The 18823-nt window shown below is 36.9% G+C and overlaps 1 protein-coding gene across 9 annotated transcripts in view; it reads right to left on the bottom strand.

Annotated features, from left to right (window-relative positions):
• Positions 1–18823, bottom strand: part of CPEB3 (cytoplasmic polyadenylation element binding protein 3) — a 180060-nt gene that overhangs the window by 87698 nt on the left and 73539 nt on the right. For all 9 annotated transcript variants that reach the window (XM_045809952.2, XM_087862907.1, XM_045809951.2 and 6 more), the window contains one exon: positions 14141–14197. In XM_045809952.2, coding sequence (XP_045665908.1) covers positions 14141–14197 — 57 coding nt within the window. The remainder of the gene's footprint in view (positions 1–14140; positions 14198–18823) is intronic.

The following is an 18823-nucleotide window of genomic DNA, read 5'->3' as shown; positions in this document are numbered from 1 at the left end:
TTATAAGACTAATGTAGAAAATCCATAATGCTAACATTTTTATAGTCTTTAAATCTTAAATCTGCATAATTTAAAATTGAAAACATTAAAGATTTTTCATCCATCACAATAAATATGAAAAGGTACATGTATTTTACAATGGGATATGCCAGAGTTATTCTAAAAATAAGCTTATGTGATCAGTGACTAGTACGTTGTGAATGATACTTTCATGTAAATGTTATGGTTTATTAGGCATATGAGGCAACAAAATAAAATGGATCATCTGTTACTCTTTATGACTTGGCCTGCACTGAGTCTTAAATGGCTGCATTCATCCATATGATTCCCCAAGAGCGTGTTATGATCTGATTTTAAAATCTAAACTAATTCTTCAGCCACATGGATTCACCCAAATATGCTGAAGTTTCTCTAAGCAGAGTAACAACATAAACAGATTCCACCACAGAGGCTCAAAAATGAGAGAGAGAGAGAGAGAGAGAGAGAGGGAGAGAGAGAGAGGAGAGAGAGGGAAAGGGAAGCAGGGCAGAGAAAGATCTCTATTCTATTGTGTATCAAAGTAGCATGCACCATTTCAGGAACTTAAGCAGAGTCCCTGGGATCCTGTACTGATGTAAAACAAATGAACAAGATATAAAGACCTTAGTACAACATTTTACTAACTGGCCTGGAAATATCTGTCAAGACGGTTAGAAGTCAACTCTAGGAACAAATTGTTAATTACTTTCCTTGTAATAAAATCAGTTTCTTAAAAACCCCTTGTAAACTTGGGGCACCTGGCTGGCACAGTCAATTAAGTGTCTGACTCTTGATTTCAGCTCAGGTCATGATCTTAGGGTTGTAGGATCAAGTCCCACATTGGGCTCCACACGGGATGTGGAGCCTGCTTAAGATTATCTCTCCCTCTGCCCTTCCCCTCACCTCTCTCTCTCTTAAAAAAACAAAAAACAAAAAAACCCTTGTAAACTTATGTTTTGAATATCATTTCAGTATACAAAATTAAATTCTATTGAAACATCTAATGGTCCCTTTCAGCTTCCATCTAAGTCATACAAAAAATAAAAAAATCCCACCCAAGGGGCGCCTGAGTGACTCAGTCAGTTAAGCGTCTGACTCTTGGTTTCAGCTCAGGTCAGATCTCAGGGTCGTGAGATCAAGCCCTGAGTTGGGCTCTGCACTCAGCACAGAGTCCACTTGAGATGCTCTCTCCCTCTCCCTCCACCCCTCCCTCTGCTTGTGCTCTCTCTCTCTGAAAGAAAGGGAAGGAGGGAGGGATCTTTTAAAAAATTCCACCTAAGATGGGGTAAGATCTTAAAATTTGTACAAAAATACCCCCTTCTTTCCCTAATTAGATAATTCCCAAAGAGCAGGAGTGATGGAGTTTGTCCCATAAATGCTCCTCCTCTTTGTCTTTATAATGGCAGGGAAGACACTTTTAGCCCAATGAGTCCCAAATCTAGCAAATTATAATTGAAAAGTGATCAATTTTTCCACAAACAATATGAACTTAGGTAAAAATTATGCTTGAAAGGACGGGATACATTTTCCACTGTTATATTCACATAAAGTATTTGGATGTTTTAAAATCTCTTCTTCCTACCCTTCTCACTTTGACTCATCCATTTTTCTCAGAAAAATCTTTCTATTCAATTTGCAAGCCTAAAAAGTAACACAAACAGCTATCATAATATACATTTTCAGATGGGTAAACTGAGGGCCAGAAAGGATGACTGGCTCCAGGTTGTTCAGCTACACAGAACTGGGACTGAATCCAGGTCCACACTGGTTCTAAGGCATTTATTCTTTCTTTAAGTTGAGGTATTATTTACATTCAATAAAACTCATCCCCTGTAAATGTACAGTTTGACCAATTTTGGTAATCATATATAGTCATGTCACCACTGTGTTACATCATACAGAACAATTGATCTTCCTACTTAATCTGCTTTTTTAAGAAAAGATTTATTTATTTTATTTTAGAGGGAGAGAGAATCTCAAGCAGACTCTACACTGAGCACAGAGCCAACGTGGGGCTCCATCTCACAAACTCAAGATCACGTCCTGAGCCAGAACCAAGAGTCGGTCACTTAATCAACCCTGCCACCCAGGTGCCCCTTAATCTGCTTTCTGTACTATAGTTTTGTTTGCCCCTTCCACAACTTCATATTAATAGAATCAATGTGTTTGACTTCCTTTAATGTTTTTGAGATTTATCCATGTTGTTACATATGTGCATGTTTTGTTTCTCATTACTAATATTCCATAGTATGGAAATACCACAATTTATCTACTCATCAGTTGTTATAGGCTAAAATGTGTGCCCCCAAAACACATAGGCTGAAGCATCCCCAGTGTGATTTAGTTGAAGACAGGGTCTTTAAAGAGGTAATTAAGGTTAAATGAAGTCATAAGGGTAGAGCTCTAATCCAATACAACTGGTGTCCTTATAAGAAAAGGAGATACCAAGAATGCTCAGAACACAGAAAAGGCCATGGAAGGTCACAGCAAGAAGACAGCCATCCGCCAGTCAAGGAGAGAGCCCTCAAGAGAAGCCAACCCTGCCAGCACCTTAATCTTGGACTTCCAGCCTCCAGACTGTGAGAAAATAAATTTCTGTTGTTTAAACCATCCAGCCTATGCTATTTTGTTACGACAGCCCTAGTAAAGAAATACATCAGTCCATGGACATTTGAAAAGCCCTTACTCTTAACTTAGCAAGACTGAAGAGCCAGTATTTCAAACCTATAAAGTCCGTGAAAGTACTTAAAAATTCCCTTTAGAATTTCTACAACTTCATCATCCTTTAAGTGTTTGCTTTTAGCAGCATAATCCAAGTTTAATAAAAAGGAACTTTTCACTCCAATTTTTTTTGTTTTATTTCATTTTTACTACCATAGCACTAATGTTTTCTATTAATCACTACACTGCTATTTTATGAATTAAAATCAGTATTTTTAATAGACATTTTTGTGGATTGGTCAGAAAAATCTAATTGTCATTAATAACATATGAAATTGTATCCTGCATCCTAAACAACTGAACTTTTGCAATATTCTGCTTCACTGCTTACAAAATCTTATAGGAAACCTATAGATTTTAATCAATCTCACAAACAAAACAGGAATTCCTTCTTTAACCAACACAAAGGTGTTCTACCTGGTTCAGCTAGAATACCTTAAAATCAAGAGTTAAGATAAAAGACTAAGGAGACTCACACTTCAGCCTCTTCCAGTCATTTTTTTTTTAAAGCAGAACTCTCTCTCCTTCAAAAGCTGAACCCCAACAGATGTGAAATAACTGTTCCCCAAAGCATTACAAGGACCCAGAGCCCAACCTGTCATGTATCCTTCCCCCACAGTGGCTTTTAAAGTACCTCCTTGGATGCTGGGGTTCCAGAGAACATGATTAGAAAACTAAAGAGCTATACTCTATGGTAGGACCATTCTTACGAGGTAGAAAGTTCTTTCTAACATGTGCCTCTCTACTATCCTTAACCACAGACCCCAGCCTAATCCCACTTTTATTTGAAGGTCATTGCTTAATCTCTTTTTGGTTTTCTCTTTTCTATAAAGAAAATATAGTTAGCTACTCTTCATAAGAAATGGTTTTCCTTAACCCATATCATCCTGAACATTCTCCTTTGGATAAACCTAATTTTCCAGTAAGACAACACTTGTCTTTCCCAAGCTTCTCATGGGAACATCCAAGGCCCTTCACCATCTGACCCCTAACCACCTTTCAGATCCTCATACCTATTATTCTACACATCAAACCCATATATTCCAGTCGCACCAATTCAACCCACTCTTCCCATACTATCAATATAATATAAACACTTATCTGGTCAGCATAAGAATCTGGATATCCATGTCTTAACATCTATTCTTCTCTGACCCTAAGAAACCCTTAACCCCATTAGTCCACTTCCACGCACTATTATTTTTCCCATCTCATTCAAAATATAAGTTCAAGGCTTCTCTATATCATCTTGCTGTATCCACACATACTCAGTATTAAGTTAGTTTCCAAAGTACATTTACCATATAGGTTACTTAAAGAATCTCAATATGTGATATGTTATCAAAGTAATCACTTTAGAACTTCTAAGCCCATTTCCTAAATTCCTCATGAAAGCAGAAAAAAAAATCAATCAAAATCTGTATGTCTAACAAGATCTCTCTGGAAGTAAACCTAAAGAATCTCTGCATTATACTGCTCTCCCTACTTGTAGAGGGTGGGCATCCACAGCTACTCACATCAGGTGATGTCTATGCACCTTCACATCTGTAGCCTAATAGCATTCCACTGAGAGTAACTACCACCTTACTTTCAGTAGAATGTTATTAAATCATAGAATAACTGTCCCCCCCACCAAAAAAGGGAAGAAATCAAGAAAAGTCCTGAGAATTCTAATCACATGCCAGAGTATTTTGTATTTTACACAGATCAACCTGTCCAGATCAGGTCAGGCCTACTATAGAAGTATGCACCCAAATATCTGGCATATGTTCTCAAGAAACCATCTTCTCTGAACCACTATGTCAAAATCTGATGAGGTCTCTTCAAACTTTATATAACAACTCAATTTCTAGACTGTTCAGGACAAACAATACTTGCTAATCCTACATTTTTGAACTCCAAAATAATGTAGGGAATTATACAGAGAGAAGAAAGTATGAATAAATGGGTGCTAGTGTGCTCAGGAGTCTAAAAAGAACCAAAGGCCCAGCCCCTTGGTCACCATTCCTTTGTCCTCCCTGTCAACAAGGCTCTTATCATGTGAGAAGGAGGGTTCCTTCATGGAAGAAAATTATGGAAAAGAAATGACTTGAGAATTTGGGAAGAGCTCCAGCAACATGGAATGCTGCTCATTAGCCTCACCCTTGCCCTGACCGCCCCAAAACAGCTTCCTTTTCTGACCTGGACTTGGGAAAACCTCAGGGAATGATAAAGGCAGAGCATGCTTTGAGAGGGAAGGAAGAATAGAAGGGAATGCATAGCATAGTCCTTATGCTACTTGATTCCTTCATGCTCAGATAAAGACAGACGTTGGCAAGGAGGAGTGGCACTGGATCTCCCAAGAGGTAATTTCTAATTGTTCTTTTCCATCCACCCCTTGCCCACCACTCACAGCCAAGTTTCAAATAAATTAAATTACAGTTCAAATAAATTAAATTACAGTCTCTGGTACAGTGTCACAGGAATTTTCTATTTTTATTCCCATTTTGACCATACAGCTGGGATTAAGAATTACTGTTAACTCTTAAATTCCATATGAGTGAAATCATATGGTATCTTTCTCTGACTTATTTTGCTTATAGCATTATACCCTCTAGTTCTATCCATGTCACTGCAAATGGTAAGATTTCACTCTTTTTGATGGCTGAGTAATATTCCATTGTGTATATAAATCTATGTATGTATGTATATACATACATACATATATATCACACATCTTCTTTATCCATTCATTTGTTGATGGATATCTGGGCTCTCTCCAAATTTTGGCTATTGTGGACATTGCTGCTATAAACATCAGGGTGCATGTGCCCCTTCAAATATCACTATGTTTGTATCCTTTAGATAAATACCCAGTAGTAAAACAGATGAACATAGGGGAAGGGAAAAATAAAATAAGATGAAAATTGAGAGGGAGGAAAACCGTAAGAGACTCTTAACTCTAGGAAACAAACAGAGGGCTGCTGGAGGGGATGTGAGTGGGGGAATGGGATAACTGGGTGATGGGCATTAAGGAGGGTACTTGATGTAATGAGCACTGGGTGTTTTATGCAACTGATGAATCACTAAATTCTACCTCTGAAACTAATTTAAAAAGAAAAAGAATTACTGCTAACTCAAAAAGGGAAAAAGGGGGACGAGGGGGAAAAGAGGGAAGAAGCAGAGCCTAGCATTTGTTAGGTGTGTATTTCTTGCCAGGTCTGGTAACAGAAGCATTGCACACTTGTCCTTACTGTTTGTAAAGAAGGGGTTAATAACTCCATTTAAAATAAAAAAACACAGGTAACTTGTCTAAGGTCACAGAGAAAATAAGTGATAGATCTAGGATTTACTTTCAGATCTGTTCGGCCACCCAAAACTTCATTATTACCACTTATTTTAGGGGGGAAAACCCCTTTAGTTAGATAACAAAGGTATAAGTATGCAGAGGATAACAGAAAAGGCAGAGTTTCACCTACTTAACTTTACCTAGGGATCACCTGTATACCAAGTTTTTGTTCAAGTCTCAGACTCCCTGTCTGCACATACTAAAGGCCTGAGTGGAAGGGTGGTTAAAATTCCTGCCACTGACAAGGGAGACTATGTTCTAGAAAGTAAAACTGGTCACTTTTGGAAATGCACTAATTCTCCACAATCAATAAAGTATTATTTAACTAATGTTACAAAAGAAGCTAAATGAAACGTAAGTATCTTTTTGGGAAAATCCAAGAGTAGAAGTCACACTAGATTAAGGGGCTGGCTGGCAGAATAATCTTTATGTATAAGCCATAGATGACTATTCGTTGGCTGTAGGACACCAGCAAGTTCCTTTACCTTTTTCAGAAAATGAAGATACTGCTATGTTTTAAATAAGGCTGCAATAAATGAAATGAATGGCCATGATTCTCAACTTTTCTATCAAAGTGCCCCCAAAGCAGAGGGAAACAGATCACAGAGCATTCTTAAAACTTATTAAAATCTTAGGATCCTCGGGGCGCCTGGGTAGCGCAGTCGTTAGGTGTCTGCCTTTGGCTCAGGGCGTGATCCTGGCGTTCTGGGATCGAGCCCCGCATCAGGCTCCCTGCTCTGCTGGCAGCCTGCTTCTTCCTCTCCCACTCCCCCTGCTTGTGTTCCCTCTCTCGCTGGCTGTCTATCTCTGTCAAATAAATAAATAAATAAATAAAAATCTTAAAAAAAAAATCTTAGGATCCTCTTTGAAATAGTCAGCTTTCTCTTAAAAACTGCATATCAATTTCATATATTACTCTATCACATAACCCATGTTTTGTTTGGATAAGAGAAGAATCTTGGGTAAAACTGGTGTTCAGGAAAGTGGATTTTGACCATGTCCTGTCAACCCATTATATGCATTACAAAAGCACAGAGGTCTAAGAAAGCACTTCATAAACTGTTCATTGCTAGATCCATATATATCATTACCATTTTCCAAAAGAAGAGTTAAAACAAATCTTTATAAAGGAACTAAGGTAGCCTGGATATTCTCTCAGGCTGTTACACTGTGCTTTTCACAGTTTCTCTGAGCTATTTTTCCATGTCTTTTGGTCTCCAATATTGAGTACCTACTGAATAGGTTTGGCACTGCACTTGAAGCCAGTGAAGACCTGTGAATAAAAGCTAGTCTCAGCTCTCTTGAAACATACATATTAAAGACCAACATTAAATAGTTAATTATAAGTGTGGTGAGTGCCATAAATGGGAAGTCCAGGTTCTACAGCCTACACAAGAGGAGAAAGCAAACAGGGAGGGGAGGGAAAAGTAGGTAACTTTTCAGTTTCCTGTATCTTTTATTATTGGATTGGAAGCACCTAATTACTAGCACTTTGGACATAGTCACACACGTAAGGAACTTCTTCCAAAATCCAATTAATAAGTCAAGAATATTTCAGACTACACTTATTTACAATGTTCAATGTCCGACTATGTAGACCAGGTTTATTGCTCTATTTTTCAGGAAAAGAGGCTTTATTAAGCATTCAGAGCATAAACAAGGTGACAAGGAACATTATTAGCAAAACAATTTTCCCTAAGACAATGAATTTGTGTGTTTGTGCTAAACTAGTATAAAAATAATACAACCATTCTTAACAATTAAGTATTTAAAGCAAAGGTTATCATCCTCAACCTGGAGGCAAAAGGTTCTACTCCTGCCTCCCTTGTCACCCTACCCAATTCACACAGTCTCTGGAACCTCAGCTTCCACATCTGTAAATGAGAAGGTCAAAACAGAACAAAACAGCAATGCCCTTGGGTTCCCTACCACATTCACATACAGCATCCACTTAATATAGTTTGAAGCTTGAGTACTTAAAAGTTATAGAACATCACATATCTCTATAATTACTGTTTTTCATTTTTAAATTAGCCATCTTTTACAATATATTCATACCACAGCTGTATACTAATTTTACTCCTAAATCTGTTCATACGGAAGCAACAGCAGATCTTGTCTCTAAATGTTCAAAATACTCAGAGATGACGTCTTTAATATGAGAATCTCAAAATAATTCCTTCACTATCTCATTACTCTGCTAAAAAATTATTTACTTATATCCACTCATGGTGAGCAGAAACACAATGCACTCTTCAAATTTTGGAAAATTCCATTTGGAATTCTAGCAAACCTGGCTCTCTTCCCGTTTTGGCATAAAAGCATCATGTGTTCAGCTCCCTCTCTGCCACTTCCTCTCAGCTGAGCCTTTCCCCAAGGAGCTCACTCCCAGCACAGAAAGAAAGGGTGGAGGAAGAGGAAGCCCTGCAACCACACAGGAGTCTCTGCCCAACTTGAAAGTTCAGAAAAAAACCCTTTCATGTTTCCTCTTTTGATTCAACAAATGCTCTAGCAGCCCACAGTTCAAACAGAAATATAAGCAAAATCTTCCAAAATATTTTCAAGAGGAAAAAAGTGGAAGACAGCATAAACTAAAGCTCCAAGTTTCCTAGTGCATCGGCTATGTATAAGTTGTTTAACAATCACTGACCTCAGTTTCTCAAGCAGGTGAATGTCTTTGTGGCTTTTTTAAGATATTAAAAGTTTAAGTCTTCACCTCTTGTAACTTAGAATAGACTCTAGTTACAAACCGAAAGATATCAGAAAATAAATGCCAAGAAAACTTTTAATTTAAATAAAATTGAAACACTGTTACATTACAAAACTGTTGTCTAAAAAAAAAATCATTCTCTGGCATATCTTCTCTGAATGAGACTATGCCCCTTACTTTCCAAATGTAGCAGTAGTGATACCTTATTTGTACATGTACCTAATCTTCTCTAAATCTCACAAAACAATGAGCTAGAGTATCCTAACTGTCCTCTTACAGGTTCTTAAACAAGGAGAGACTTAGGAGATTCAGAGACTTGTTCAGCTAGTTGCCATCCTGATCGCATGACTCCTCCAAGATCTAAGCCCTTACATCTGTCATCTGAAGAAAGGGAGACAATATTACTTCAAAATATCCTTGAAGCTGTCATATTTTTACCACTCTATATCAGTTTACATTTTCTAGAATTTTATATTAACGGAATCATCTAGTACATACTCTGTCCAGCTTTTCAACTCAGCATAATTGAGTCATTCGTGTTGTTACATGTATCAATAGTTTACTTCCTTTTACTGCTGAAAGTATTCCATTGTATCAATGTACCACAATTTGTTTACCCATTCTCCAGTTGAGAAACATTTGGATTATTTGTAATTTTGGCAATCATGAATAATGCTGCTTTGAACATGTGCATAAAATCTTTACATGGAGATACATTTTCATTTTTACTCTAAAGTACAGTCCTAGGAGTAGAACTAACTGCTGCATCATATGGTAGATGTATGTTTAACTTTGTGTGTGTGTATGTTTAACTTTTTAAGAAACTGCCAAAATGTTGTCCAAAATGACTATACCATTTTACATTACAAACATTACAGTATGGCATCTCTAAAGGTGCTAAACTTCACTAGAGATGGAGCAACTCTAAGGCCCCAAAGGTGCATGTCCCAAAGTCAGGGGATAGAGGCAGAAGGCATTTCATACAGAAAAAAAGATTCATTAAAAAAGAAGTGGCATTGTTCCCTGGTACAGTCATTGTAGTTTATGAGCAACTTGTAGGTGTGCTGCGTTAAACCACCTCAGGAAAACATCTATTTAAAAACAACCAATATAATATAGACTCGTGTTTGGGAAGTCACATGCAAGGAAAAAAAAAAATCTTTAAAAGGCAGCAATAAAGCTGATGCAAGCAATCACAACAGCAGCTCACCAGAGCATTATTTCCTAGTCAGACACTATGCTAAGCTTCATAAGATTTATATACGCCTACTTCAGTGGTCACTATCTCCATTTTTCCAGGGAAGAAACCAGAGGCAGAGGAGTTAAGAATGTGGCACTAAGGTCATATGGCTCGTAAGGCACGGAAGGAGAACAGCCTGGCTCTAGACAATGCTTTTCATGGCTTTGCTAATTTACTGCTTCATCCTCAGGTTTTACACGCCTTCCAGCCTGCTTGGAGGATGCCTTCTTGAAGCTGAATGATCCTACCCCTTCAGCAACACTTCCAATTTCATACTCATCAGCAACTTTCTGATATTCAACTGGTTTTCCAAGCCTAATCTCTACGTGGAAAAAGAAGAGCTGACTGGTCAAGAAACATAAAGTGGATACACCTGGCAGTGATTATCTCTTAGAGTAAATTATCAGACCAGGCATTCTGGCTTTGAACATTAATTTGACCATAAATTTGGTTCACTTGACTAATCATGGAGGTAACTAATATTCTTTTCAGAGGATCATCATAACAGGGGAAAAATCATCAAAGTCAGGTATCAATGCTACACAAGCCCACAACTGCTAAGCTCAACTCTATACCTAAGAGTTTAACAAAACAAAACCAAAACCAAAAGCTACTGCTGGTGTTAGAAAAAATCTGGCTGATAGAACTACTACATATATAGCTGGATGCATTCTCAGTACCCTTCTTCCTCCTCCAGCAGGAAAAATAAAAATACATTATGCAAATTTCTAGTGTTTTTGCTGTAAATGTGAAGAGACGAAAGGACAGAATTTTTACAAAGTTAAGAAAAAATATATTATCAGTTTAAATGGAAGGGACTTACTGCTTCAAAACTAATTTTATTTTGGAAATACCAGACAAGTGGCAGGTCTTACTGATGGATCAGAATTTCCTCCCCCAATCTTCCCTTCCATACTCTATAATGCTTGAGGACCTAATAATTTGGGGGAAAGCTAAAATTTAGATATGTCTCTTGGTTTCCTCCCCGAAGGCTGGCTTGCTAATTCTTACTAGATTCATAGTCTTGAACAGGAAAAATCAGTAGATTCTTTGGTTTCACACAAATCTTGCTAGTTCTTCCATACCCTACATGTCTATAGAGTTACTATTTTCTAAAGTTAGTATCCTATCCTCCACTCCCACTTTCTGTCTTGTAGATGACTTCAGCGGCAGTGATCCTCAGAGGAAAGTGTAACTGGAAGACATGCCTGAAGAACACCAAAACATGGGAAACTGGCCCGTTCACAGCTGGGAAGCAGTACTGAGAAGTAAGAATGCTCACCATAGACCTTTGTCATTCCCCTCAAGTCAGGAGAGGTTAGAATATGGTGTCTTCAGAAGAGACTGCGGTTTGGTAAGGCCAAGGAAATAAAATAAGGATGGACGTTTTTTGAAGACACAATGAATGGCAGCATTATGTGCAGAATTAGGAAGCATGGATTTTGTAAAGCAAAAAAAAAAAAAAGGGAAAAAATTAAGCAAAAAAGGGTAACAAAGAAGGAATTTCTTTTTTAAAAATTTAAACTTGATTCAGTTCTCTTTAATTTTCTTAGCCAGTCCCTTCTTGTCTGAAAATACAATTCAACCCAGTCCCTTTCAGTAAGCACCAAAAAAGTTTCAGTGATTTCAATTATGTCTATATGAAGGCTGAGGGGAAGGAAGGACAGACAAGTCACAAGACAATAACTGTTGGGCCGACAAATGGTAGATATAAAAGGAAAGACAATACATAGATGTGCTTGTCCATGTGTCACATATATAAGGCACTGGTTGAGTAGGCTCAACCGCACAAAAGGGAAGCAAAGCTTTATCACAGCAAGTCTGTCAAAATCTGTAGGTCTCACAAGTTATCTACCAAGGAGGATATTTTGTTTATTCTCATCATTTCAAGTTGGAGTCAACTTTGAAAGAGAACTGACAGTAATGCAAATGTCAAATTCTGGTTGTTTTTATGGTTTACTTTGAGGAGCCTACAGGGCAGTACTCAGAGTCATTTGAAGATAGATATACTCTCATATCTGCCATAATGTAGCAAATATCTGTAACTCATCAACATTTGATATAGATATTGGCAAAATGCCCCTTTTGGTACTTTAAGAAAACATTACATGAGGCTCAGTCGGTAGGGCATGTGACTCTTGATCTCAGGGTCTTGAGTTCAAGCCCCAGGTTGGGTAGGCATAGAGCTTACTTAAAAAAAAAATAGTAAAAATAGAAAGTAAAAATAAGAAAATAAAAAAATATTACAGACTCACGGAATCTTCATTCTCAAAACAATCATTAAAGATGACCTAATTCAGTCCCCTTCTCTTACAGATAAGGAAACTTAGAGGCTCAAAGGGGGATTTAAGCATCATGCACAAACTGGAAAGAACATAAACAAAATCTTATTTAAAAGCAGATAATTAAAGAGAATCAAATCAAAGAGAATCAAACCCTTTTAAAAAGAAAAGTGTCTTTTAGCTTCATTTTATACACAAAACAATGGTAAATTATATCCTCTCCTTCTTGCGGAAGAGGACTCACACCACAGCAAATCCGGTCTTTTCTAAAATACACACTCATTCCTTCAGGCAGACATTCTACCATACTGTTTTTTCCATTTACATTCAACTCTAGATCCATCACCTCACTCAGGTGTTTCCACAAAGTTTCACAAAATTGCTGAGGTTCAGCAAGTTAAGCATGTTTATTAATCCTCATCCCAATGCACCTGCTTCTAAGGAAAAAAAAAAATAGAGGTACCATAATCTAAAGGTAAAGTGACCTTTCTTTTAGAAATTAGAAAATAGAGGTGGATAGTCTGAAATTTTTACAGTTTCCAAGACACTCCAAAAGAGGGGATACTCGCTATTTAGAAAAAAATGCGCATGCAGTGGATTAGGACCTGTGTCATCGAGTACTGCCCGTGGTTCTCAGCAGTGGCCGCTGCGAGGTAGGCTACATGTCAGAACCAAAAGAAATGTAGAATACGTATTTTAGAGATAACGTAGGTAAAATCTCCCCTAAGGAACTCCAATGGTAGGAAGGAAAGGGGTAATATTGTACACAGCTCTAGATTTACCAGTATGTCTCCTATGTGCATCCACAGTCAGCTTGTATATCTCGGAGGATAACAGGGAACAATTTGATATCACTCATTTAACAGAGGAAAAAAAACCTAAGTCCTGAGAGATTCAATGGCTTTTATGTTCCTTCTGACAACTGACAATTTCTATTTAGAGACTGTTTTGCAAAGCTATTCAGTCCACAGACACTAGGAAGAAGAACTGATGCCAGCCAGACATTTCTTCCAGTATTAACTAATACAATGACTTTTTGGTTAATTAGGTTTTGATGCTCCAGAACTCAACCCAACAATTATACTGACAAAACCATTTCTAACCTGCAAAGCTGCTGGCCACCTATCCCACACAAATTCCACTAATGGGAGACCCCTGATGTCCAGTTTGAAGCACCTGCTGGCTATCCACCAAAATGAGAAAAGCCTGAGTTATGAATAAATAAATCGATCTATCCATTCACATTCTCTACCCTACTCCTCCTCTCTCCCTTCACCTGCCTCCTTTCTTCCTTTCCTCCTTCCTTCCCCCACCCCAATGGTATGCAGCAGGGGTCCGCAAACTTCTCTTTTAAGGGCCAGACAGTAAATAGTTCAGACTTTTTGGGCTATGCCACTGTGGCACAAAAATGGCTAGAAATAATCCCTAAATGAATGGGCGTGGCTGTGTTTCAACAAAACTATAAAACCAGACAATGGGCCAGATTTGGCTCAAAGGGCTGTAGTTTGTGAACCCCTGGCATAGAGTAGCAGTTCTCAACTTTCGGCCTGCATTAGAATCTCCTATAGAATTTGTTAATACCCAGATTTCTCAACCCCATCCTTAAAGTTTCTGATGCAGCAGGTCTGTTATGGGGCCTGAGATTTTGCATTTTTACTAAGTTCCCAAGTAATGCTGATGCTGCTGGTCCAGGGACCACACTTCAAGAACCACAGGGAGAGAATAATGGTCTATCCTGCACTAAGTGGGAGGCTGAAATGTAATGAACAATTAAGAAAGTGGAAATTATATGCTGTAACCTTTACTGCTAATTTTATAGAATATTTCATATGAAGACTTACTGTTAAGTGCCATAATATTATCTGTTCCTGGATGATGGAAATTTATTCCCATGCGTCCTAAAAAATAAAATAATTTTATTTTAAGCACAAAGAAAAGAATGCTTAATATAATTTCAAATACACTGTAAAAGATAAACATTACAAAAAGCTAAAACAGATTAATCTATAACAATGCCATAATCTATAACAAGGCCATAGCAGTTACGACAGTTTTTAAATCAAGTCATAAAACATACGAATGAAAAAAATCTTAAAAACAAAGCCAAAATCTCAATAACAACAAATAAATAAAACAAAATGAAAAAGAAGCTTCCATTACAATACACTGAAATTTTAAAGCATTTCTCGCATTCCGATTTAAACATGCCAACTGGATTAAGCATTTTATTTAAACAATCATTCATACTGCCCTTCAAATTCAAGCCGCAAAAAATGAATTCAGAGAAGTATATAAACTTGAAGCTTATATAGAGGGAATAGAAGATAAATGTTTCACAGTGGCTCAAAAATGCAACATAATTATCAGAATGGCAGCAAGAAGAAAGATGGTAAAATTTATACAACAGGTATAGTGGGGAACAACGACCGGCCTAAAAATCTAGGGTTCTTAAGCTTTCCTTACCTCTAACTAGTTATATGACCTTGGGCATAATGCTTATCTCCAGACCTTCATCCTTATAGTAACGGATTTCAAACATTTGCCCACACTGACTGGCTGCCTATTTTGGTACACCTCTGAGCTAAGAATCATTTTTACATTGTTGAAGGGTTGTAAAAATAAAAACTAAAAAACAAAGAATAATAGTGACAGAGACCATATGAACCACAGGCTTAAAATATTTCCTCTCTGGACCTTTACAGACTAAAGTTTGCCAATCTCTGGTCTATAACATGGTAAGTCTGAATCAGATGTTTTAACAAATAGCCTCCAGGGTTAAGAGAGTGTAAGATGTAGACAGCTGGTATGTGTTTCATGAATTATTTGGGAAAAGGAGGTGGATATATTAAAAGAATAATGGAACAGAGAGTCTTATGTGGAAAAAAAAATGTATTTAAATTTTCTAGACCAAGCTCTTCAACAATTGATGGATTCTAAGGAGATTATTCTAATTTTACTGTGAAGCATTATAGGACTTTCAGTAAAAATTATTTTTAGCTTTCATTATTTTAAACTTATTAGGAGGAAGATGTTACATACATCTATCTCTAATTTTATGGAAACTATTTTGCTAGCATTTATATTACAGTAATATCATTTTTAGAATGTATTTTAATGTTTTCTAGAGAAAAATCATATTAGTAAAGAACCATTTTTTAAATAATAGAATTGCTTGTTTTATTTTTTGTTGATTTCATAGATCTTTTCATATTTACTAGAAGTTAATTGTGAGGAGTTTCAGAAACTACCCATTGTTTAAAGACACATTTAACAGTATCTATATATGTAATTACTCTGGTGTCTTATGTTCTTCCAGCTCCTAAGTCATTTTAGAGTTTCTAAAAATTATAGTCTACTCCATATGCAATGAGTGCTACCTCCTACCACCACCTTGATCAGAACCTATAATAGGAAAATTTGTCATGAGAATAAGTCTTGCGGATCAGTAGGGAGAATTTACATTCTGGTTTTAGTTAGCTATATCAATATTCTATTATTTTCAGATAATCAAGACCTTATTTATATTCATTACCACCAAATACTAACATCCATAAGAACTAGATGTGATTTACTCATTATATTCTAAGATACCCAAATTTAACAGTAAATAGACAGTCACTGGAAAGTATGCCTAAAAACCCAACAAGAGATCAAAATCACTGCCCAGGAGAACCCAAGGAAATGGCATATAGAGATGGTCTCTTCAATCTCTGACCAAGGAATATTCAGACGTGGGTGTGGTTCCTAAAAAGCCAGGGTGTTCCCTAAAATCATAAAGCGTTATCAAGAAAACTAAGCAAGGCTTGGGGCACCTGCATGGCTCAGTGGGTTGGGCATCCAACTCTTGATTTCAACTCAGGTCATGATGTCAGGGTCATGATCACAGGGTCCTGAGATCAAGTCCCGCATCTGGTTCTGTGCTCAGCATGGAGCTTGCTTGGAATTCTCTCTCTCCCTCTTCCTCTGTCCCTCCCGCCCCCTCTAAAACAAAAACAAAAACCAAGCAAGCCCAAATTTAGTTCATCCTCGTTAAACTTCTTTTATTTCCCATGCTACAATCATTTATGTTAAAGAATTATGGGATTTTAAATTGGCTACATCAAATAACAGTTTTTATATGTTTCTGGAACCACTGCTGTTCCCACATTTAAAGGGTAGCCCTCTCTGCATTCGTCCAGAAGCTGGGTCCTTTTTGGGCTCTTTCCAGGAGGTCTTAGGACTTTACAGCTTGAAAAGATGACTGAAAGGAAGCTCAGTAGTTTTCCGATTATCATCCCCTAGCCCACACTGATGACTTCCAATTCAATCTTTCTAAAGATGCAGAAAAAAAAAAAAAAAAAAAAGAGCCTTAGGCAATGTTTTGTAGATGAAGGCATCAGAATTCGCTGAAAAGCAGAAAACTTTTTGCCTTTCCTGGTATCCTTCCTGATTCTGTTGGTCTCTCTAACGTCAGTGGATCTCTTGATCAACATCATCCACAAAAGATTTTATAAGAAACTGTGTCACGCCAGACCCATCAGAACCAATTATTTAAATACAATCTGTTTCCCAACTAAATGCAAATTCTTTCTATTAAACCACTTATGGTTTCTTTAAGCTACTTTCTTTACCTCTTCAAAAATTGTTTAGATTACAAAATGCAATATATTTTCATAGGAGAAAAATTGGATGATACAAAAAAATGCAAACAATAAGATCACCAATTAAATACTAGCTCTATTAACACTTTGGTTTATAGTCTTCCAGTTTAAGGAGTGTTTATCTGTAAAGATTCTTTTCTAAAAGTAGAATTATATGTTTTTTTCTTAATATATTTTGCATCTTAAATTTTATTGTTATGAGATTTTGAAGGAGAAAATATATAACAGCAAAAGAAAAACTGATTCTAAATTCAGATGAGGCCATTTCTTTTTTCTTCCTTTTGTCCAACAAATACTGCTGTTTAATCAGCTGTGAAAATAGAATCAAGTGTGTGACATCTGGTGATTTTTGTTAATGCAGTCTGGTGCTGCCAGCGTGACATTTTGTCACCTGTCTATGGTCTGCTATTTTTAAATTGTTCTTGTCAGCCAGCTATCTTTTAAGTATAGTGTAAAATATAAGGTTTCAAAAACTGAAAGGCATACTTGGTTTTACAGAGTTAAATGATGCTGTGGAAATCTGAGACTGTCCTATTTTCCCCACTGTACAGGGCCTGATAAATGGAGGTGAGGGGTTGGAGGGAGAGGTTAGAGAATAGGGTTACATATGTTTATCCGGACTGTGAAAATCACAATCTCATAAGCTCAAGTCACATTCATATTTAAAAGGCTAGTTATAAAAAATGACCTCTACTGTTATCCAAAGTTTCAGAGTCCAACCAACCCATATTATTACATGTCCAAAATAAAAACTGGAATTTTTATGAATTCATAATTAATTACGAAAGTCACCTCTTCACTTCTGCAATATGTTATGAGATAGGGAACAACCGCTATATCTTCCTCTAATCATTCCTATTTGCTCTAAAAAGTCAAGCCCTTCAGAGACCTTCACATAATAGAATGTAAGTGCTGTATTCTAGAAAAGGTTATAAGAAAAATGCATATTCTGCTGGGTTGTACTTTCCACCAATTTTCTCTATAAAATTGAAGATACATTCCTTCAGAAAAAGTATCCACAAGATAAATAACATATTATGTAAGAATACAATAAAATGGTGTTTTAAAGTCCTTTTAAGGAAAAATGATAAAATTTTGGCACTAAAGTATTCTAAATATGTTCCAAAGAACAAAGAAGCAAAAGCTATGAGCTTAGACCTGAGGTCAAATTCTAGTTTCTTTTCATACCAGTAATGGATAATTTTTGGCATGCTATCAATTTCTTTGTTCCTATGTTTCCTCATTACAGGCTCTACTCTAAAATAGTTAAATCATTCTTTTAAAACTCTCAGATAGTGGTGCTTGGGTGGCTCAGTGGGTTAAGCACCTAACTCTTGATTTTGGCTCCAGTCATGATCTCAGGGTCCCGGGATGGCAGGTGTGTCCGGCTCCGTGCTCAGCAGGAGGTTTGCTTGAAGATTCTCTCTCCCTCTCCCTTTGTCCCTCCCCCTGCTTGTGCTCTCTCTAAAATGAACAAATAAATCTTTAAAAAATAAATAAGTAAAACTCTCAGGTGATTACACTGCTATATAGAAAGGACCACTGAGTAAATTAATGGGAGATTCTTATTTAAAAAAAAAATCACTCAACTTGTATTTACTGCCCCCTCTTGTATAGAAACAGAACAATCACTTTTTGCTAACTCAGAACCTGTGCCCCAAACAATTTGTAGACTCTGCTAACTTTTATACAAGACAAACTGCTATGGGCCAAAGGTAGGTAGCACAAAAATAGAACTCAAGCAACAATATAAGTAAGGAGACAGCATATTTTTCTGGAACAAACTAAATGTAATGAAGATGCACTTTTTCTGAAACAAGGGAACCTCGACATATCACAAAAGGGGCCAATTTTGTGAAAGGCTATACAATACTAAATTTAAAT

Source organism: Ursus americanus, chromosome 6, assembly GCF_024610735.1.
Source record: "Ursus americanus isolate L20-20 chromosome 6, mUrsAme1.1.p, whole genome shotgun sequence".
In the NCBI taxonomy this organism is placed as follows: Eukaryota; Metazoa; Chordata; class Mammalia; order Carnivora; family Ursidae; genus Ursus; species Ursus americanus.
This window is presented reverse-complemented; position numbering and strand designations above follow the sequence as displayed.